At 56.4% G+C, this 22,783-nt stretch overlaps 2 protein-coding genes across 2 annotated transcripts in view; one reads left to right on the top strand and one right to left on the bottom strand.

The window, feature by feature from the left end:
• Positions 1-98: 98 nt before the first annotated feature.
• Positions 99-3,743, top strand: UROD (uroporphyrinogen decarboxylase; the record flags this gene model as incomplete). Its single annotated transcript, XM_080406161.1, has 10 exons — positions 99-334; positions 1,247-1,359; positions 1,442-1,521; positions 1,685-1,747; positions 1,833-2,030; positions 2,273-2,434; positions 2,559-2,696; positions 2,839-2,939; positions 3,203-3,269; positions 3,466-3,743. 10 exons carry the CDS (start codon positions 99-101, stop codon positions 3,628-3,630), a joined length of 1,323 nt encoding a protein of 440 aa, XP_080262287.1. The 3' UTR covers positions 3,631-3,743.
• Positions 3,744-5,698: 1,955 nt separating this feature from the next.
• Positions 5,699-22,783, bottom strand: part of ZSWIM5 (zinc finger SWIM-type containing 5) — a 99,447-nt gene continuing 82,362 nt past the window's right edge. The window contains exons 5-14 of the mRNA XM_080406121.1: positions 19,782-19,961; positions 17,303-17,479; positions 14,865-15,011; positions 13,755-13,892; positions 12,977-13,237; positions 12,413-12,548; positions 10,493-10,650; positions 8,062-8,225; positions 7,680-7,761; positions 5,699-7,248 (exon numbers count right to left, since the gene is read on the bottom strand). Coding sequence (XP_080262247.1) covers positions 6,386-7,248; positions 7,680-7,761; positions 8,062-8,225; positions 10,493-10,650; positions 12,413-12,548; positions 12,977-13,237; positions 13,755-13,892; positions 14,865-15,011; positions 17,303-17,479; positions 19,782-19,961 — 2,306 coding nt within the window. The 3' untranslated portion in view covers positions 5,699-6,385. The remainder of the gene's footprint in view (positions 7,249-7,679; positions 7,762-8,061; positions 8,226-10,492; positions 10,651-12,412; positions 12,549-12,976; positions 13,238-13,754; positions 13,893-14,864; positions 15,012-17,302; positions 17,480-19,781; positions 19,962-22,783) is intronic.

Genomic DNA, 22,783 nt, shown 5'->3' with positions numbered 1-22,783 from the left:
GTACCGGCTACCGTGCGCGGCGGGCAGCGGCCGAGCCCCACACCGGCGGGGTCGCTACTCGCGGGTTTACGGCAAACCCCGCCCGCCGACAAGGCAAGATGGCGGCGCCCGGTGAGGCGGACGTAGGGCAAGATGGCGGCGCCCGTGCGGCGTACGGAGGAGCGCGGAGCAGGGCAAGATGGCGGCGCGTGGAGGGGGCGGGGCAAAATGGCGGCGTACGGAGAGGCGGGGCCACGGCAAGATGGCGGCGCCGGCGGGGCGGGGCGGGCCGTGTCGGGAGGCAACGGAGGGCTGGGCAGCGGCGCAGGAGCATGGAGGGCGGTGAGCGGCTCCTGTGAGTAACCGCGGCTGGGGAGGGCGCGCACCGGGGCCCGCACGGGGGATACTGGTGTGGCCCAGGGGGATGGTGCTGTGTCGCTGGGGACCTGTACTGGGCATACTGGTGTGGCCCAGGGGATGGTGCTGTGTCGCTGGGGTCCTGTACTGGGCATACTGGTGTGGCCCAGGGGATGGTGCTGTGTCGCTGGGGTCCTGTACTGGGCATACTGGTGTGGCCTAGGAGATACAGTGCTGGTACCAGGGTCCTGCACTGGTGCTACTGGTGAGGCGCTGAGGGTGCTGCCCCTGCACTGGTAGGGCACTGGGAATGCTGACCCTGCACGGGGATGGATCAGCAGGGCCACTGATGCGGCAGAGAAGTCACAGGTCCCACGTTGGAGGTTTTGGTGACTTGTTACCCATGGCCTGCACCTGTCACAGCAGGATGGTGCTGGCCATCCCCCGCGGCAGCCCGGGGTCCCCGTCCCTGGGCTCCAGCATCCCCTGGGTGGTGACACCGTGGCAGGGAGGTTGGGGACACATGGTGGTGGTGGTGGGCACTGGGTCTCCAGGGGCTGCATGGCACAGATAGGGACTGGGGACACCGGTGGCAGGGCTGGCCGCCCCCGCACCCCACCGGCTCCAGATCTCTCTGGGCAGGAGCAGCTGCTGGCCCTGATAACTTAATCTTGCGGGGCCCTGGGCCAGGCATCACCTCTCCCTGGGGAGGGCCCTGGCGTCTGGAGCAGGAAGAGGCCCTGGACTGCCATGGGGAGCATTTGTCACGTTTGTCACAGCTGGGTGCAAGCCCTTCCCCATGGTCACCGGGGAGTGGGGATGAGCTGCTGGCCCTGGCACCCCCAGCCCCCAACCGTGGGGGTCAGGCAGGGCACCCAGACCCCTCGTGGGTGACAGTCTGTGTCTGCAGCCCCAAAGGCTTCCCCAAGCTGAAGAATGACACGTTCCTGCGAGCGGCGCGCGGGGAGGAGACGGAGTACACCCCGGTGTGGTGCATGCGGCAGGCAGGGCGCTACCTGCCCGGTGAGCAAGTGGAGGAGTTGGGAGAGGGATGGAGAGGGGCGCCTGGCATGTACCCTGTAATGCTTAAGTTGGTCCCTTGCAGAGTTTCGGGAGACCCGGGCGGCACAGGATTTCTTTGCCACTTGCCGGAGCCCCAAACTGTGCTGTGAGCTGACCCTGCAGGTGAGCATCCCCTAGGGGGTCTGTGTGGCCCTTCTCCCCACCCAGACGGGTGGCCTCAATAAGTTACGCAGACTTTGGGGATGCTGCTGCCCCATGTGCTCGTAGGGCCTCCACGGGCAGGGTGTCACAGCCTCTCACTGATGCTGCCTCTTCCCCTCCACAGCCGCTCAGACGATTCCCCCTGGATGCTGCTATCATCTTCTCTGACATCTTGGTGGTGCCCCAGGTGAGAGCTGTCACCAGTGGTGGGAAGCAGTGACTGGGTTCAGGGCCACCCTATTCCTGTTTCTTCCATTCTCCCCTGTCTCCAGGCACTGGGCATGGAGGTTGTCATGGTCCCTGGCAAAGGACCCACGTTCACAGAGCCTCTAAAGGAGGTGGAGGATCTGCTGAAACTGCGACAGAAGGTGGATGTGACTGCAGAGCTCGGTTACGTCTTCCAGGCCATCACGCTGACACGACACCGCCTGGAGGGCAAGGTGCCCCTCATCGGCTTCTCCGGGGCACCTGTAAGTGACGTGGCTCCTCCACGTGGGCTTCCCAGGTGGCCTTCTCTGCTCTTTCTTTTGGGGTGATACCAGCCATGGCACCTCCAAAAGTGTGGGTGCTGTAGGTGTATGTAAGTGGGGAACATTCAGTGCAGGAGCAGCTGTGTCCCATACTCTGGGTTGCTCACAAGTCCTAGCTTCAGCACTGTGACCAGCCCCTCGTGTCTTCTTCCACCTCCATCACCCTCCTCTCCTTCCCACAGTGGACGCTCATGTCCTACATGATTGAAGGTGGTGGTTCTACTACAATGGCCAAGGCCAAGAGCTGGCTCTATCGTCACCCCGAGGCAAGCCACCGACTGCTGCGACTGCTGGCTGATGTCATCACTGACTACCTGTTGGGGCAGGTGGCTGCTGGAGCGCAGGTGTGTCCTGGGGCATGGGGACAGGGCCAGGCAGGAGCTGGGGATAGGGAGCAGAGAGGGTCCAGCTTCTAGGAGGAGGAGGAAGGACTGAGGTGCGGCTCTCCTAGTCCCATGTCTCCGGCAGGCGCTCCAGCTATTTGAGTCCCACGCTGGGCACCTGGGGCCGGAGCAGTTTCAGGAATTTGCCCTGCCTTACATCCGAGACATCGCCCAAGCTGTCAAGAGGAAGCTGAAGGAAGCGGCGCTGCCCCTGGTGCCCATGGTGAGTTGGGGCTGCCTGGATCAACCCTGGCATCTGGGGGCTGCTGTAGAGGGCTGCATCCCCTGGTTGCTGCCTCCCCGTCTAGCCTGTGGAGAGGGGCCTGACCCACAGCGGAGTTACCGCCTGTCTCCTCCCTTCCCAGATCATCTTCGCAAAGGATGCGCACTACGCACTGCACGACCTGGCCCGTGCTGGTTACGAGGTGGTTGGTCTTGACTGGACCATCCGGCCCCAGGAGGCTCGGTAAGTCTGGCGGAGCACTCAGGTGTCTGAGTAGCACCTCGGGTTGGGTACCCTGACCTCTTCACCCGCCCTGAGCCATCCCAGGCTTAGAGATTTCCGCGCCAGAGGTGGGGGTAGTTGGGCCCCCACATTGTGTGGAGCTCACAGTAACCAGGGGCTGCAATGAAGGGTCCTATGTGCCCTGGGGTGGGGGCTGCAAGCACCCGGCTGCCCCCAGCCTCTGCGTAACACACAACAACTTGCCTGCTTTCTCCCTGCTGCAGTGCACAGGCCGGGAAAGATGTCACCCTGCAAGGGAACCTGGATCCCTGCGCACTCTATGCACCCAAGGTGAGCGGTGGCCATCGCCAGCGATGGGGGCTAGTTCCAGCCTGTGTTAAAGGCCTCCCGCCTCTGTTTCACAGGTTTCTCCACATGCAGTGCTGGCTTACGTCCCAGCAGTTCCCCAGGCTGGCTGGGGGCTGGTGGGGTGGAGTACCCTGGGCTGGCTGGGGCTAACACAGTGCATTTCCCACTGTGCCTACAGGAGAAGATCGGCGAGCTGGTGAAGAAGATGCTGGAGGGTTTCGGCACGCAACGCTATATCGCCAACCTGGGCCACGGCCTGTACCCTGACATGAGCCCCGAGCACGTGGGTGCCTTTGTGGAGGCTGTGCATGCTCATTCCTGCCACATCAACAAGCACAGCTGAGCCTGGAGGCTTGGGGACGGGACTCTGGTTTGGGCACAGTCACCCCAAGTAGCGTGTTGTCACAGGGCTCGCTCCAGGCTGGGCTGCAGCATTAAACCAGCACCTTGTCTGCAGCAGCCGTGTGGCTCTGGCTGGGGCACGGGGAACTGGACGTCTCTGAAGGAGATGGGCAGTGCTGGCAGCCTGGCAGTGGGGCACGTGAGGTCAGGGCGAGCTGCTGAGCCCTGTCCTGCAGGTCAGAATGAGGAAACAGGGATGCCAGCCAAGTGGGGGGGAATGCATCTCCCTGCTGGGGGGCCCAGCGTTGTGCCAAGGGCTGGCAAGAGAGGACATGAACCTATTCTGGCAGTCCTGGCACTACAGATGTGTTCAGCCCTGCTAGGGCAGGTGGGCTGCCCGAGGCTGGCAGGGTCACAGTCTGGGAGCTGGGGGCTCACAGCCTGCTGCTGCCACAGGCCCAGCGTGAGCTGTGTCACAGTCCTGCTCAGGTGGGAACAAGCAACTTTCCATTGACCCAGGGTATCCCTGAGTGGGAGACCCAGCAGGACTCACCTGGGGGGCAGGTGGCCATGTGGCAGGAGCCCTCCAGACACTAGCACCACCAGCACCCTGCCACACTGGCTGGGATGGCAGCACAGACACCATGGTGCCAGCACTGCCATCACTCCAGCTCTCAGAGCCTCCTTGGGACCATCCCACTGGTCCTGGAGATCTCTCCTCCAATGCACACCTCCCCATTTCTCTGATCCTCAGAGTCAAATCTGCCTGGAGCTCAGCAAACCCCACAGAAAGCAGCCCGGGGTGCTGGCAGCACCCAGGAACCCCGCGTTATGACTCTGTGCCATCCCATCCCACACTGCAGCACGCTCCCTGCGGTCCAGGCTGGCTGATCAAGACATGGTTGCCAACACTGCGGTAGCTGGCACAGATGGGGCAGTGCCACCAGCGTGGGCAGGGACCTGCTGATGCTGAATGTGGTAGGGGATTGTCCCCCTCCTTGGGGCACAGGAGCTGGGTACCACAGGAGGCTGTGATGCCACCTCCTCCCTGCCCTGCCCACGCCAGGCTGTCCAGCAAGTGTGGTGTCCCCTCCCTCTTCAGAGAAAGGCAGTAGAGATACAGGCAGTAACGTTCATCCCTTTTATTATTAAACATCAGATGAAGAGGTCGCACACACACATACACGCACGCACGCAAAAAAGAAAGAAAAAAAAAAAAAGAGGAAGGAAAAAAAAAAAAAAAAAGAAACAGACTGGTTGAAGACCGCTATTTCAGTGGCGACAGAGACCGAGTACAATTGGTTTCCTGGCCGGAGCGCAGACACAAGTCACTTGCCAAAAAATTAAAAGTCAAATCAGACAGCAGATAACTAGCCCACGTTCTCTAACTACAAGTCACCGTCCAGGCCGGCCCTGGCCCCCCCCCAGCCCTCCCGACCCACTGGCAAAGAAATGAACCAAAACTGAAGAGCCACCGGCCCAGGGCTGGAGAGTCTGCCCCCGGCGCCGCGTGAAGCCGGGAAGGGCTGAGCATTGGCCGCACCACGGAGCCAGGACGCAGAACGGTGCGGGCAGGTGGCACAGCTGCACCTGCCCCCCCCTCCCTCCCCAGGAGCCAGACAGCCCCGGTGCCCGCCTGCCGCCCGGGCACCTCGCACCCTGCGCCCGCTGGGAGACGGCTGTGTACAAGGTGATGCACTCACGTCCTCCATCACCAGCATCCATGCGTGTCCGAGCAAGCGTCGCCCCAAGTCCCTTCCTTTGCTGTCCTCAAGCGCTGGGCTGCTGCTCCTCTGTCCGTCCGTCCGTCTGTCCGTCCCAGGGCTGCGAGTCGAGTGGACATTCGCCTCCCCCCGCACCCTTCTCACTGCCGACGATGCCGTGGGAACCTGAGAAATGTTCGCGTGCCTCCTCCTCTTTTTGTCTGTGGTTCTGTTTTGTGTGTGGTTTTTTTTTAAATAATAGTTATAATAATAATAATAACAATAATAATAATAGCAATAATAAAAATAATCGCCCCAGCCCACGACAATTTCAAGTATTCCCCAAATAAAAGACAGAATTATAAATAATTATAACTTTACAATTTAATAATTGACACATATACTATAGTATTTACAGTATCATAAATGCTTTTTTTTTTTGTGTTACTTTTAGTAAGCAATCCCTGAGAACAGTTACTTTAACTTGTTTTTATTGAAGTATCTTCACAAATAGAGGAGTTCGCATGTCTCGGGCGGGCGGGAGAAGCGCTCTGCAAAGCCATTGCTTTTGGTGACGCATGAGGTTCTAGTGTCGCGGGTTTCTTTGCTCGCTTTCTTCATTTTTTTTTTTTTTTTTTAATTCCCCACATAATTTTAGAAGTTTTTTTGCACTTTGCAACCTTCAGATCCCTCCAGCAACCGCTTCCTTCAGGAAAGAGGTATTAGATTTCCAGGTTAGCTTTTGGTATTGGCAAGGGAGGGCAGGGGGCTGAGCGAACCATCCTTTTTCCCCGTGGTTGCATTTTGGTTTGTGCCCAAGGAATCTCTGGATCCTCTCAGCGTGTGAAATGGTTAAATCCAAGAAAGAAGAAAATAAAAAATAAGAAAAAAAAAAAAAAAAAGAAAAGAAAACAAACAAACAAAAAGAAACAGAAGACCAGAACAGAGCAGCCTCTGCTGATGGGAGGAAGGTGATCTCTGCTTTCCTTCCTTCTCTCCCAAGTCCCCGTGCTGCGGCTGGACCCCGCCAGTGAGTGTAGCGGGGGCCAGGGCTCACCCAAACCGTTCCCGCACCAGCAGCATCAGTTTTTTCTTGCCTTTGTAGATTTGTTTGAGATTGTCAATGAACTGGGCGAACTGTATGTGCCCGTCCTGCGCCAGGAGAAAGGTCTCCCTGGCCTTGCTGAGGAACTCAATGAACTCCCCGTAGTGCCGCGGGCTGATGTGGGTGAGCCGGGAGTGGGTGGTGTTGATGTAGGCGCTTATCGTCGCGTCCAGCAGCTGCCGCAGAGGGGCTTTGTCGGTGGACATCAGCTTCCCCGAGTTCCTGCGGCCAGGGATGCCGGCCAGCCCTGGGGCCGTCATGGTGCAGCGGCGAAGGATGTCCGAGAGCACCGTGGCACAGTGCACACTCTTCACCACCAGTGGGATGATGGCCGCCAGCTCATTTTTGCCCAGAGAGTGGCTCAAGGCGCAGGCCCAGAGCACGTCGTTGATGGCCGGGTGCGTGTCCTGGTTGTAGGCCAGGTTGAGATGTGTCATGGCCAATGAGGCCAGTTTGAACGCCCGGAGCGGGTAGCCCCGGTGCTCCATGTAGCGGGCGATGGTGAAGAGCTGGGTGTAGGTCATGCCGGTGGAGGCGGCGTCAATGACGATCTGGTAGGCAGTCTCGAAGGCGATGTGGTCCTTCTCGCAGAGGGTCAGGGCGGACAGGGCGCAGTTCTGCGGGTCTTTCATGGCACACTGCAGGGCCAGGGTGCGGGCGCAGCTGGCCAGCTCTTCCCGCTGCGGGTAATCCAGGCTCAGGCGCAGAATGGTGTTGTGGGACATCACTGTGGCCGCCACAATGCTGGTGGCTTCCGTGGGAGTGAACAACGAGTACCAGCTCTGCAGGATGCTTACCAGGGCCCTCACCCCTGCAAGAGAACACTGGGGTCACAGCACAGCCCTGGAGCCTGGTGCAGATCACAGGGCTCCTCCCAGTCACCAGGTGCCTGGAGCCAGGGCGAAGCCAGCCTGTGGCGGTGCTGAGCTGCTGCCTCTGCCCCAACAGGGACAGGGCAGAGGGGGACAGGCAGTGGCTACCCTGCGCTGCCATGCTGCAGGGCACAGCGGGCACCGCTGGCCTGGCCAGGGAATAGGGGACCTGTCCCGGTCCCAAAGCCAGCCACCGCTGTGACCCCAGCACTGCCAGCTGGCGCTCGGAGGTGCGCCCAGTTACCAGGAAGAAACGGGAGACCCAAGAGAGCTCCGATGCCCAGGGCTAGGAATGGCTTGAGGATTTCTGTGCTCAGCCCCATTCTCACTGCATGCGGGACGGACTCTCCCAGCGCAGTGAGGCACTCACCCACTTCGGTGGCGCATGTCACCAGCCACCTCACCATCTCCCGCCGCCGCCAGTTGAGGGTGGACAGGGTCATGCGCATCACCTGCAAAGCAAACTCGGGATGATCAGCTGCCCCACGGGGCTTCAATGAGGCCACCCAACACAGTGGTGCTTCCCAAAAATCCCTCTGTCCTGGCTGGCTCCCGGCTCCCCGGTGCTGCCTCACCTCCTCCCAAACCACAGCAGGCACAGGGGCCTGCCAGGCCTGAGCTCCCCTGCTCTGGGCCATGCAGGGATGAATTTACTCCTTCCACGGGGGCCCACCTGCTTGGTGGAAGACCATCACCACTGCCACTGCCACAGCACATGAGGCAGAAGGGCTACCAGCATCCCCATCCCATACCTGGAGCCCCAGCTCCAGTGCCACGTTGAGCAGCGTTGTGTCCGAGTTGCTGTCGGCCGGTGTGGCGATCTTGAACGCATCCTGGGCCAGCTTGAAGATCAAGGAGGAGGAGTGAATGTTCTTCTGGATGGCCTCCAGCACTGTGCGTAGGCGCAGCATGTCCCCTGAGTGCAGGCAAGAACGGTCAGATGGCTTGGCCTCTCCCCACCCTACCCTTGCACCCCATATCCCACCTGCACTGGGTGGTGAACAGCCCCTTCCACATGGTCAGCCCCTCTGGACACACATGCGGACAGATGCACAGGGATGCCGGATCAGGCCCTGCAGTCCAATAGCAAAATGGGGCATCCTCCCCAGGAGGTGACACATCCTACAGCACCCATCCTCACTCAGTATCAACCTCTCATGGGGAGGACAAACAACCCAGAGTGATCCCAGACACATCCTGGAGCATCAGCAGACATCTCCAGGCACCTGGGTGTTCTACTCTGGGCTTGACAGCTGTAAAGCAGACTCTTTCCAACAAAGGAGGCATGTGGGGAGATGCCCAGTGCTGAATGGCTGTAGAAAGGCTAGTCTCCATTTAGGAACATTAAAAAGAAGAAGAAAAGCTGTTTGCTGCAAACATACTGTCTTGCCAAATAAGTCCTTTCCCTCTGCAAGGCTAGCAACAGCTGGGCCAGGGTCACCCAGACTTGCTGCAGCTTGGTCCTGGATGTCCCAGCTCAGGAACACAGCTCTCATGACCAAGACAGGCTGAGATACCCCAAAGAAGGGATTTCCTGGCACAACACCCAGTGATGCTGTGGTTTTCCTGCCACAGGAGGCCCGGGGTGCTAGAAGGATACAGGATGGCACTGGGAGACAGGGCAGGATCTCGGAAGAGGGACCCATCAAGGCCCTATTAATATCATGATCCTGCCTCTGGCTTGCGAAACGGTCCTGTGGGACACAGGATGGGGAGAAGGACCTTTGGCATAGGTGCAGACCAGAGATGCAAACATGCCACATCACATCCCTCTGCTTTGTTCCAGGTTCTTGTTTCTACTCCCATACTCATAAACTGAGCAGATGAATCTCAAGCAAAGAAAACCACGTAACGCACAGCAGCGTGGAAAAACCTCGTGCTGCACCAGGGCACGCAGGGACGTGTCAGGTGACTAATAGCTAAAGGTATCACCTGTCACCCACAGCAGCCACTTGCACCACCACCGAAATCCAAGCGTCCCTAAAACGACTCGTTGGGGCAGGAGCAGGAGAGGCTGCAAGGACACAGGATCGCATCAGGACATGCTGTGGCGGGGGAACACTTTGGAAGGGGGCGGTGGGAAAAACAGATGCAATCCAACAGCCCTACACCCCTAGCATAAAAGACTCATCCCCATTAGGTGCTCAAAGAGAGAAGAAACTCATGGATAAGCCAGGTACCAGCTCTCCATCACAGTACCACAAGGCAGGGCAGAATACCGTCAGCCCTCAAAAGCAGCCAAGCAGAGGAGGGCTGGAAGGAGAGAAGAGGCTGTCAAGGCAGTGAGGCTAGAACTTTCTGACAGCTCATTTACCTTCCACCTTGCCGGGGAAGTGGCACCTTCCCCATCAGGCTGGCAGTACTGGGAGCTGGAGGCTGCTGCGGACTGTGTGGGACAGCAGCAGGCAGCAGTAACCACCTGGCTTGCCAGCCCTCATGGGGCACAAGGCATTTACCGTCCTGGTGGGGTTGTGGTTTCTGGACAGAGGGATGTTTATTGAAAAGCCTGTGCTGGCCTTCATCATTGTGCCTGGGCAGGGACCAGAGAGGCCCGAGAGACCAGTGAGGAGGTGCTTTAGGAGCCCTCTGCGGCTAGGACCAAGGTGTCCCACCCAGCACAGCTGTCTACATCTCCAGCCCTGCTGAAACCCACATGTGGTTTGGTGCACTGGGAGGTCTTCTCTCTCCTACAGCCCGTGAAAGATCATTACCATAGGGCAGGAAGAGACAAAGCAGAGGTAGAAGGATAAGCAGCTTCAAACAAAACCATGCCGTGAACCCACGACACATCTGGCAGGGCTAGCTGACCTGGCAGCTGACCATGCTGTAGGGAGGCACAGTCCAGCATCACTCAGGGGTGCTACCCAGGTTCCACACCACTGTGGCCGGAATCCCTGCAGGGTTGCCTGCACCTCCTAGGAACCTCCTGTCCCAACCTGCCGGTCCATGAGCTTTGGGGCCCTTTGGGACAAGAGTCCTGGGGATCCTGGAGTCCAGAGGGCTCCGCTGAAGCCAGCTCACTGTGCCCTGCTCGGTCAGGCTGCCAGCAGGCCACCCAGCTGCTGTCTGCCACTGCTGAGGGAGCAGAAGCAGGAGCTCCCTCTGTTCTCCAGGACAATCTTCTCGATGCTCTTGTGCAGCATCATCCCACCACCCCTGTCCCAGAGCTGCCCCCCCACCAACCTTTGGCTGCCGTGAGCATGGTGGAGGCCAGCTCACACTGCTGCGACTCCAGGTGCCCCAGGGTGAACCAGCGAGGGTACCTGCTGGGGACCACTGAGACCAAGTGGTGGGGGTGAGTCACATCGCCGGATGGTGCCGTGGTCTCCAGGACAGGCAACCTGAAGGGCAAATGGGAAGAGGCAACATCAGACCCCAGCCCAGCCCCGGCTTTGCCTGCTCTTCCCAAGGCACTGGCGAGGCAAAGCAGGGGCTGCCTGCAGGCAGCTGCCCGCAGCAATGCCTTTGAAAGCATCCTGCTGCCGTGCACGTGTGGGGGCTCCTGAGGCTGCATGCTCAACACATGGGCATGGGGATCAATCTCAGACCGACTTGAAAGGAAGAGAATGATCCGTGAAGTGATTTATAAACTTGTAAGGAAAAGCACAAGCCTCAGGAAAAAAAAAAAAGGCAAAAAACCCCACCCAAATCCCTCCTCCCTCCCTGCTCCTTTCATGTCAGAGTGCCCAGAAGAACTCCTGGCTGTATCATCTGGTTCTTCTTAAAATGCCCGGTTATGATCAGAAGCAACGGCACATTTCCCCAGGGCCTCTGCAGCCGGGTTAGGTTACCTGCTTTTGTGGGGATATATAAAAGCCCGGAAAACCCAGAGGAAAAGAAAGTCTAAGGAAGGGGAGCAGGAGTCTCACATCACCAGCTGTGCTGACAAAACCATGTTGCCTCTTAAACCCCCAAGTCAGTGCTGGTGTTGCTAACTCGATGGCCAGCCAAGGTGTGCAGGAGGGAAATTGTCTCCGTGGACGTGGAGAGCATCTAACTGTCTCTGCTCGCCTTGCTTGCAGACTTGGGGGACCCACAGGGCAGCAGAAGCCCCGTTTTCCCAGCCCAGGCCAGAGACACCCCAACACAGGGAGTCCCAGCTGGGAGCAGGGGATGGACACTAACAGATGCCAAAGGAGCAACGCGCACCCCTAGGGCAGTTGGTCCTGGTCCTGTTCAATGGCTGGAGGTTGGTGTCCCCACGCACCGCAGAGGCCCTGGGCTGCTCAATAGGTCTGGCTGTCCTCCTGAGCAGCTCTTCCCAGGACAGGGGAATTTCAAAATTTCCCCCAGTGTTGGGGAGAGATGGTCCATTTCACCAAGGAAATGGTCCAAAAAAGACGAAGCTCTGGGCTGGGACTTTTAATGGTGTCAGAGGGAGAGGGCACTGGGATGCTCTGGGATTGATGGCCCTTCAAGCATTGACTTGTTTGAGAAATTCCAGCTTTTTCAAGCCCCATCCAGCCTCTGCCAAAAAACTTCAGTACACGTGCTGATGTCTGAGGTATGTCACACAGCAGGAGGGAGACGGGGCAGCTCTCAGCACCGGCCATGTCCCCCCTCCCAGACAGAACTTGGGCTTTAATGGAGAGCAGAGTGTGACCGTGTTCTCTGCCCAGCTCTGCAACATCCTGGGGCCCAGGCCAAATCACCTGCCCATCTGTGCTGGGATAACAGCCCTTCCCGTGGGCAGGGAGGGCTGCAGGGTGCCTGAGGAGTGGCAGACAGCAGGCAGATGACAGCACCATGTCTGCCTGGGGCCTGGCCTAGCAGAGGACACCAGTCACCAAGACAGGCAGGTGACAGTCCAGCCTGGGGTGAGGGGCTGGGTGGAGGCTGGACCAGCAGATATTGTCAGACCCACACAAATCCCTATGGATGGGACTTGTAAACCAGGAATCACCTAAACAGAGAGCAGGAGCCTCTCTGCACTGCTGCTGTGCCCGGGGGCCCTACACACTGCACAAGATCTCAGGGATGGCAGACTCCAAGCCTGCCTCCTCTCCCATTGCTGCTCTAGGGTTGCAAAGCATCCCAGCTTCCTGGTGGAGCACAGAAGAAAGGCAAAAAGGGGCGCAGAGACAGAGTAAAACATGCACCGACCTCATGGCCCGCAAAGCCAGCTTGTATGCCAGGTCTGCGTCGTGGGGCAGCAGGGCGGAGAACAGGTATTTGGCAAAGGTGTGCATGGGGACGCTCTCACGGTGGATGACTTCTCCCAAGCCGCTGAAGGGACCACCTAGGCAGAAGCAGAGGCCGTCAGCCATAATAAGCACCGCGGGATCTGTAGCTGGGGTTTGTACTACCCCAAAGCTTTGAGGATCTGCTCAGCAGCTGTCTGGTGCATTACTCAAGCTGGATTCAGAGCAAAGGGCTGCTCTTTCCTTTTCTAAAAACCTTTTCAGGTCAAAAATCCCTCAGAAACTCAGGCCACGTCTTAGCACCCTTCTTTGTAACCAACTCCGAGGTGGTCTCCCGGAATGTCAGCAACCCCTTGCTTTACCAGATGATGGGGCAAAGCATCCATCCTACAGACTCAGCACCGCACCCACAGAGGAAGAAGCCAGGATGGGGTCAGCCAGGTGTAAACCTTGGAAAGGGCACCCCAGAGATGTTACCAACAGTCAGCTAAGGTACAGAAGACAGCTAGATGGACCAAGCCCTCACCTTCCAGCAGCAAGATGCACTGCTTCCGCAGGGTCTGCACCAGCACTGGGTCCAGCTCCAGGTCCTGCAGCCGGGCAATGATCTGCTCCTCATTGCGGCACACTTTGTCCTGGGCATAGAGACCTTCGGGCATCACTCTCTGCTGACCCATCCCCATCAGGGCCACCTCTAAGGCCAGGGACAGGTAGGACTCGCCACTGTCTTGGCTGCCGGTTGCGACGGGCACATGTTGATACACTGGGGGTTTGGAGTCCCCAGCATCTGGAAGAAGGGGGAAGAGATGCAGCAGGGTGAGAAGAGCCTTCCTAGGTGGCAGAACCAAGGCAGAGAGAAAAACCCTCCAACTTCAGAAACAAGACACACTTCCGTTGCTGCCTGCCTTTGGTCACCCAGAGATGATGGATAAAAGCTCCCTGCAGGAGATGCGGGCTCCACCCTCCTTCGTGCTCTCACTAGGAGATGCAGGAGACCCAAGACATGTGCAACAGGGTGCATGGCTGACACCAGAGCCTTCCTGTGGGCCAGCACACCTCAGCCCAGCTCTGCTAAGCTGCTCTCCTGCTCTTCTCTGGCTGCAAACCCTGGGGCTGGGAAAACTCAGGGGCACTAACTATCCCTGTCTGCACTGCAGCTCTGCCCTGGCTGCTCCTGCAAAGGCAGAGAGAGGGGAGATTCAGAGCCCAGGGGTCCTGAGCCCCACACCTGCACCCAGGGCCTGCCTGACAGGCTCAGTTCAGCTGCAGCCACCGGGAAGGGAGCCAGGAGGAGCACTCGGTACCTGAAATTTCAAGGCAATTTTCCTCTTCTAATCTACAAGCTTCGGTCAGGGTGAGAAAGAGGCAGCCGATGGGGTTCAGAGGGTGGCCTACCCAGCCCTCCAAGTTGGTGATGGTTGTTGCTCCTCGCTGCAGCAGCTCTGCAAAAAATGGAACAGAAAGACAGTAAAAATGAGGATGTTAAAGACAGGTTCTGGACCCAGAGGGGTCTCTGAGACCATAGGCCTTTTCTTACCCCATGGCCTGGTACACGGGGACCTCCAGGATCGACTCAGGATCACAAGGGCAAGAAGCAGCTCAGAGCAGCCACCATGAATGCTGCCACAGTCATCAAAGGGAAGAGCAGGCACCCAACAAAAACAGGTGCCCCTAAGGCCACATAAGATGCAGCAGCTTGTGCTCTGTTCCAGGAGGACACAAGGGACTGTACAGTCCTGAGGTGGGGTCTATAAAGTCAGACCTGCAGCTTATGGACTCGTTTGCAATGGTAGCCTGAATGTTTTGGAAACACAAGCAGAAGTCTCTCTGGAGATGACAAAGACTCTCAGTGAGTCTTAAAAGCTCCATCTTTTGATTATCTCAAGCTGGCTGAGCTAGCAAGGTCCAGGAGTCACTGACTACCAGCAGCCCTGTAGTAACTGACCCCAGCTCCCTGCCAACTGCAATTGCAAAAGGAGGAATGCTGGGTTTGCCTCCTGGTACAATTTACTCAGTGAATGCAAGGTGGATGTAGCACACACAACCAGTTACTGCAGCTCTGCAGACGAGCAGCTCCTTTTTAATGCAATTATCACTTGCCTGTGCAATCCTTACAGGCAACCAGGCACAGTGATAGTGGGAACAAGAACATCCATACTCCAGCAGCCTGAATAAAGCACATGGGCTCACCCGTGTCCTTAGCATGTGGGTACCAACGCAGTTTGGCTCAAGCAATCAGATGCACCAGTTTGTCTTTCTAGGGTGTGAATAATCCCATACAGCTCTGCCTACCATCAGCCTCTGCCACTCTGGATGAGGCAGCGCTACCCTCTGAGGCAGAGAAGACTTTCTCAACCAGCTGGTACACCCCAGCCAGACCTCATGAGACACTTCTCCCATAGGTCTACTCATACCTTTCTTCTGATGCTTATATATTTCTAGCTGCCTTTGCTGCTGTAGTCGCAGGGTATTGATTATGGCAACAGTTAGTCGGAGAGCTTCTCTGGGATAGCCGTGGGAGCGCAGGGCATCAACCCGAGCGCAGGCGGTCGGGACGTGTTCTGCAAGGCAAGGACAAACATAGGGGCATGGCTGAGCCAGACAAGCACAGAAATTCACGGGATGGTACTGACGGAGGGAGAGAACCCGGCAGCATCAGGCTTCAGGGCATTTTCTTCTACTGATCTTCCCCACGCCCCAGCTAAACTCCTGCTCCCTGTGTTGAATTCATCCCTTTCTCCCCGCTCCTGGCAGAGATGCCTACCAGGAATACTAACGGGACTCCTACCATGTTCAACCCACAGCAGCCACGTCAGTACCTAAATCCCCACCTCCACAAACCTTATCTAATGGAAGCATTTCCAACACACCATTGCTGCAATACGGCAGCTCCCAACACAGGCTTTTACAACTCTGCCACTCATTTCTCCTAAAATCTGCACAGCTTACAGTAATTCCTTTCATTGCTATGCACCTAAAAACTTCTTGGCATCTCGTCCAACACCTCTCCCTACTCTCATGGCACAGGTGACAAGTGGGGTGAGGCTGTGCATCTAGCACTGCGCCGGGGGCACTGGCAGATTTGGGGTAATGTTTTGAACTGCTTCCTTAATGCCTCTGTGGAGTGAGCTCTGCAGAAACCCCATCTCCTCTGCAGCTCTCCTACCTGTTTTTTTATTATTAGGAACAGTTGCATGAACACACTCCTCCCCGCCCCAGGACTCACAGTTGCTTAGGAATTCATCTGCTCCTGCTGCTCATTGCTCACCTGAAATCACAAGCAACTGTGGAGAGGATTATGACTGAGTGAGAAATTAGCAGGAGCAGATGACATGACATGCCGCCTAACAGGCAGCGAAAATCCCATTTTCTTGCAAAATGTCCTACCGAGGCAGGGGGTGGGGCGGGGGGGAAGGCAAACACAGAAGATCTAAAATTATGGTAGAGGAATAATTTCTATTCCTGAAAGAGCTCAGAAAGCTTTGGAAATGCAGACAACCACCTCCACAAGTGGTGTTTCCACATCCCAAAGGTCACTCACAAGGAATACACAAGGAAGAGGTTTCAGAACAAAATCATCTGTAAAAGAGCTTCTTGTTGCTCCCTCTATTCATTTGCTAAATGGATGAAATATTCAGCTTCTCACTGAATTCATCACTAGAAGCTGCTGACAAATCACACTCCTCTCCCAGCACTGAGTCCCTGATGGGGTGCCACGAAAGCAAAAGCACAAAATCCAAAAATCACAGCAAATAAATCAGAAAAATAACATGCACCAACCAGCTGGGCTAAAGGGCTCATCAGAACCCAGATTATGCTAGGGGCAGGGGAGCTGCGGCCACTGTGTCCCTGCTAGATGGAGTCCAGGGCAGCACTAACCCACCACCGCTGCCGAAGGCTGCGTGAGGAGGAGACCTGCTGCCTGCAGCAGCTACACAAAACTCTTCCCAGAGTGGAAATGTCCTCTCCTGCTCCAGCTAAGCTAGCAGAAGTGTACCAGCACCCTTCAGATGGGCCCTTTATAACTGATCTCCTGGCCTTAACAGCAGCTTAGTGCCTGCTGCTCCACATCTCTGAATGACTTTAAATATTTTCTTCCCATTTGGCTGGGTGACGGCAGACCCTGGCTCCTGGACTGGACACCAATGCAGTGCTGGGTTTTGACCTGTTCCGTGTCCCTACATTCACCTCTTGGGCTGTAGGGGTGAGACATCCACCTTCCTGGAGGTGGGGGGGCACCCATCCCAGACACGTAGCTGTTAAGGGTCTGCAGACCTGCCCAGGGTTATGACTTTGCAGTAGAGAAGTTGTGTGGCATGAGGTGCGCGGACCAAAGGTCTACAACACAGCAGCATACTGGGTTTGACTCATCCAGTATGCCTTAAGTTCACACAAGACTTAATTGTATTGTCTGCTAATTGCCTTTAAGGGAAGACTAAAGAGAGGGTGACAGCAGGGAAGAAAAAACCCAGAGGATACAGCTGTGCTCCCCAGCCAGCTTTCAAGTGTTCCGTCCCACTGTACTAGGAACAGTGACAGCTTGCACTGAGGACAGCTAAACACTGGTGCGATGAAAGAGGACATGATGAGCCTGGTCCAAGCTGCCCAAGGGGAACCCAGACTGTGAAGATGTGGGGCTTGCTGTAAGGACTGTGGCTGGGGTGTGGGAGGACATCAAGTTCTCCTTGCCCTACTCCTCAGGTTGAGCGCCACGGAGGCAATTTCACTCTAGGATGCAGAAGCTTGCAAGGACCCAGGGTAGCAAAGCTTCTTTGATGCTTTGGGTGGCTCTTCTCCACTAGCAACCCCACCCACCCAGGCCACGAGAGGGGCTGCTGGTTCGGATGCTCACCTAGCCACAGCGGCTGCCCCTGGGAGTTGAAGAGGAGGCTCTCGCCCTCCCGCTGGTATGAGGGAGACACGTAGAAGTCACTGCTAATGATGCGCTGCAGGTGGCTGTCCTGCCAGTGGAGGTCACAGCCCTCGATCGCCCGGGTGAATACGGTTCGTCTGGGCCTGGCCAGCGAGTCTGCAAAGAGAACAACCATCAGTGCCTTGGTGGGGCATGGGCAGCCTGTTCCTGCCCCCAGCCACGACCTCCCTGGACAGAGCAATGTCTTTACAATGTGAACAAAGCCCCCGCTGGTCCCACTCCAGCTGTTTCTGACTGAACAGGGGCTCTGGCTCCTGAGCCGCAGCAGTCGGCCTTTAGGTAACTCTGCTGCCCGTCCCACCTCTGATGGCAACTGCCATCTCCTTAGACAGCACTGCTAAGCAACTTGCTGGAATGACTGCCTTGGCCAGAGAGGCGAGAGGAGGCAGGGACTACCCATCCATTAGCTTTCTGATGATAATCCACTGCCACATATGAGGCTGATACCTTGAAACGTGGCGGTGTGTTCCTACCCGTGACGCTCAGCATCACCGACATTACCGACAGGGTAAGGGCTGGCCTTCCTCAGCATTACTGTCCCACAAGCACCACCAGCTCTCCTCTTCTGCTCCAAAGCAAAGTCCTGGCTTCACTGAACCACAGCTGCTTACATCAGCAGCACCTGAAGCCGTGAAGGGAACCGCTCGAGTGTGTCTCATCTGCCTCTGGGTGATGAGGGGAACCATTGTCTTTCAGCAACCTCTGCGGGCTGCGTGAGAGGGCTGGAAGCGGGGAGAGAGCATCACCAGAGACCTCACTGCTGCTCCGCAGCAGATGTCTGTGCTCCTCTTCAGAGCTGCTCTGTAACTTCAATAACATTTCTGAAGCTATCAAATGCTGTACGAGCATTTCACTCTATCCAGACAGAGCAGACAAGTGGTTTGTCGGGAGGAAAAGGCCTGTCTGGAGCAATCCTGCTATCGCTCCAGCCATGCCAGATCACGAGGGCCAAACACAGCTGGCAGGCGGCAGAACAGGAAGCCCCAAAGGGGATGCAACACTGAACGTCAGGTCCTGCAACCCGCAGGACGGGCCGACTTAAATGCGTTCAAGGGTGGAAAACAAAAGGCATTGCTCAAAGCTGATCCAAGGAGGCTGGATAAACACGCTCCGGAAACGATGGCAACAAGCAATTAGCCTGAATGCTGCAGGCACCCCGAGGTGGAGAGAAATTAAACAGGTGTTTGTACGTAGAGAACAATGCTGCTCACTTTACTAGGGAGGATTTCAGGAATCAGCTGTTCTCCTTCAGTAATAAAAGAGGCTGGCAACAGTCTGCAGCGGTATTTGCGTATGCACAAACACTAACTCCAGGACACCTCCAGATCCACGCTGCTTTCGGTCCCCTGGCTTGGAGAGGCAAGAGCATGGGGACGAGGGGACATCCCCAGCGTGCACTTCATAAACTCCCCTGCTCAGCCCCAACAACCTGCCCCAAACACTGGAGCGAATCCTCGGCAGAGCCGGGAACACCAGCGGGGAGTCCCGGGGCTAGCACAGGACATGGAGCATGGCCAGGTTTAAATTCAGCTGCTCCCCAAGGATGCGCACGGGGAGGCACAGCGAGCAGCCGGGGCGTGCGGTCCTGACCGTGGCTGGGGTGGGTTGGCAGGACAGCCACACTCCCGAATTGCTGCTGAGGGAGTAATCCCACCCAGAAGAGTGACATCTCCCCCCCGGCATGGCTGCTGTCCCCCTCTCCTCTTCCCACGTTGGCCACGCTTAATACACAAAGGGCAGTTCCAGGGCAGCAGATGGAGGCACGGTAAGAGCAGCAACTTTCAATTAATGCCTATCTACTTCAGGCAAAAGCGGGGAAAGTGCTTAAATATAAAGGGATCAAATGCTTTGTCAGGGGTTGAGAAAATATTTTAGCACAGAGGAACAACCCCATAACTAGATCGCTTGTTTGTGTTCTGCACTTGAACTGCGTTTAATATTCCTGGCTAATGACTTATCTACCACCTGAATCAAAGCCCATAAGCAAGGCTCAAGGGCTGGGAAACGGGCTTGACACCATCTCCATCTCCTCACTCTCACAGCCAGGGCTGCTGAGCTCAGCTCCGCTCTGATTCAAGCAGCACCAATTTTCTGTAAAACTCCATACCCAAACCTACGCAGTCTGCAGGGGTCTAAACTCCCCCAAGGTCAAGCTGCTTTAAAATGGCATCTAATTTGATGTTCAAAATACAGGTGACTTCACCCAAGATGTAGCAGAGCCAAAAATTTCCACGTGTATCCAAAACCAGAGGCTGTGAAGCAGAAAGTTTTGTATTCCTGTGACTCCCAGAGACATCACCAGCAGGTGAACTGAGGTCTCTCCACTTTGGTGCGAGTTTTGACCCAGACGCAACCCCTGTGGCCATCGGCTGGACTTCCACTCCCTGCCCAGACTCACCTTGGCTGTGACCGGAGCTCTGCGTAAGCGCGTTGGTGATGTTGGGAAGCTCATTACCGTAATTGCCGTCTTCCAGGGGACAGACGTCCATCTCGCCCCACTTGCGCAGCTGCCGGAGCCAGCAGGATTTCTCTTCCAGCTTGCAGTGTGGGTTTAACACCACGCACACCCACAGCGCCCCTAAACAAAGCCAAGAAATCAAGGAGGTGTCACCACCATACCCGCGGGGCAAAGCTCTTCTGCTGCCACGCTCATCGTGAGAGCCTGCAAGGTTTCATCGGCGTTGGTAAACTCATTTCAGCATAATGCACAGACCCAGGAGGGGGATTTAGACAGCTTTTAAATAAAAGTAAAACTCCTCTGTAATGAAGCTAAATTATAATCTCATGAGATGGGGGACAGTGGGGAGGAGGGAAGGAGAGAACGGCTGTGTACGAATTTGTGAGTGCTTCTGTCTGCCAGGACAAATCTAGTGTTTGAACTACACATCAAAGCATGCTTAAAAACACCCTGGCAAGCTGCAGAGTCTGTATCTCCAAAGACTAACCTGATTTTGATCCTACCCACGTTCCAAGTGCTTTAAAGCCCACTCCGAATGCTATTTCATCTGCCATTGTTCTTCAGGCCATTTGCATTCTACTATTTAAAAAGGAGATTTGGTGTATTTTCTTCCCTTTTTTTTTTTTTTTCTTCCTTTTTCTCTTTTTAATCCCCAGTAGCCCCCAGCCTGCAGAGGAACCTGGAGCCTGGCTTGATGTCTCGCAGGCAAGACCCCCCCCAAGGCGTGAGCCCTCCAGATCTCCCAAGCAGAGGTGCCCATCAGTAGGACGCCCACGCTGACACACTCTGGGACAACCGTGGGATCTCACAGGCCTGACGGTGCTGTCCTGCTGCGTGAGAGGCCAAACCAGGCCCAAGGACATCTGTCATCATCAAGAACCTTTCATAAGACAGGGCTGACACTGGTGCTGCTCACCCAGCCTTGCTGACCCTTCTGAGTCACTCACTGCTCTGAAAGGGCCTGCAACAACCCAGGTAAATGGAGAACCATGAATTCTCCTTTAGCTAGTTGCATTTCTGCCCAAATTTCCCTGCAAGGCTGCCAGGATACAGCATGTCCCCTCCCTTGTGCCCGCTCCGTGGGGTGGGATGGCAGCGTGCTGGCACAGCTATGGTGTGTGGTGTCCCTGGGGAGCCCCTCGGGCTGAGCAGCCTGAGTTGCTCCTCTCTCTGCCAGTACCAGATCCTGCCATGCACGCAGGACAGCTCAGCCTCCTGCAGAAACACCCTCTGCTGCCTCTCCTCCATGGGCCCAGCAGAGACCTGGAGCACCTTCCTCCTCCCCATCCATCCAGTTGCTCTCCTCACCTCTCCATCACTCCCAAGAGCCAAAGTTCCCATCCCAAAGTGCCAGCCAGTGGCAGGACATCACCCAACAGGGCTCTGCTGCACGGCGAGCGCCCAAACCACCTCCCTCACTCGCTGTGTTTTGCGTGGCAGCTCCCCAGCTGCACAGCCACACAGTTGAGCCAAACAGCACCCAGCGAGGCTGCGACTCTGACACAGGCAGCTGGAGCAGCTGGTCCCTTTTCCAGGAAGCACGAGGCAAAACCAGGCTGAACAGTGATGTCCTGGCTCAGGCTCCGCTCCAGTGTCTCCCTGCTCCTCTGGGTTACAGCTGGGCTTTGGTCATGCTTTTGGGGTGCATCTCCTGGGACCTGTCCTCTGCCAGGTGGGATCTGTGGACATGTTTGGTTCAAATCATTAATAAGGCGTGGAAGCTGTGCATGTCCAGCTCCTCAGAGCAGCCTGGCTCGGCAGGACAGACGTCATGGCGTCACAACGCAGATGGTGGCAGCAGCATCGCATCCAGGAACAGGCACGAGAAAGGCAACCGCAGGCACTGAAGATCAGCAAATATTCAAAGCAGTGCTTGTCTGGTCCAGCTCCATCCACGTCTCAGCTCCACCGCTCCCACAAAACCCCACCAAAACCCTGCTCCTTTCTGATGAACAGGCAGGAATAAGACTTGAGTTGCAACATCAGTGATTAATGCATGTGCAAGAGAAGAGCTATCTCCTTAGGGACTTTCAGGGCCCATCTCTCCCATAGCATGTCTATGTCACTCACTCCCAGGCTCCATGGGGGTTGCATGGACACAGCATCTTTTCAAAAATCAGGTCTCGGCTCCAGAAAATGAGTCTTCCTTAAGGCTCTGGTTATTGTCCCTCACCTGAGCAGGGAGCCTTGTCTGCTGCCACCGCAAGGGCATAAAACTCCCCACCTCCTCAGGTGCTCACAAGCTAAGCCCTGAGCTAGGCTCCTAGCGATGGGCATCCCCAGGCTCCAACTGGTTTCGGGCATCCCCTTCCCACCCACGCTCTGGCACATTGTCATTGCCCCTCTTCCCCTGTTCTGGGGCTGCTTGTGCAAAAAGCAGCCTCCAGCAATTTCAGCTCACGCCTCTGATGGTGCACAGAGTGGCTGGGCTGGCAGGCGGTAACAAAGCTTGGTGCTCCGGCTCCACTGTCCCCAGGAATGGGATGTGCCTGCTGGATTTTTGGCTCCCACAGCTCAGCTCATGACTTTGCAGCCTATTTTTGGGAGCCCTCCGAGGCATCCTTTGCCTGCCAAAATATACTGTGCCCCTGGGCTCTCCTGAGGAAGGGATGATGTGATGGGGAGGTGGGGGCAAGGAGGGAAGAGGAATTCACATCTGTCTCAGCCCCGATAGTTATCTGGGAGATGGAAAAGAGGGGTTTTCTGAGCCCTGTGGTCAAGTGACATCAGCTGACGGCACAAGTGACTCCTGTTCTGAGCCGAAACGCCATGCCGGGTCAGACTCCCTGTCTGTTCACATGCTGCAGAAACCTTCATCTGAACTTTCTGATAGCAGGAGGTTAAGCGGGGAACAAAGCAGCAGATCACGATTAAGCTAAGCCTCTAAATAAAAATGCTTTTTAATGATGGGGTTGGGGGCAGGGGGGGGTGGGCAATGTTAG

The sequence above is a fragment of the Falco punctatus genome (genome assembly GCF_963210335.1).
Source record: "Falco punctatus genome assembly, chromosome: 11".
Lineage (NCBI taxonomy): Eukaryota > Metazoa > Chordata > Aves > Falconiformes > Falconidae > Falco > Falco punctatus.
Note: the sequence above shows the minus strand (reverse complement) of the source record. Positions and strands in the feature narration are given on the sequence as shown.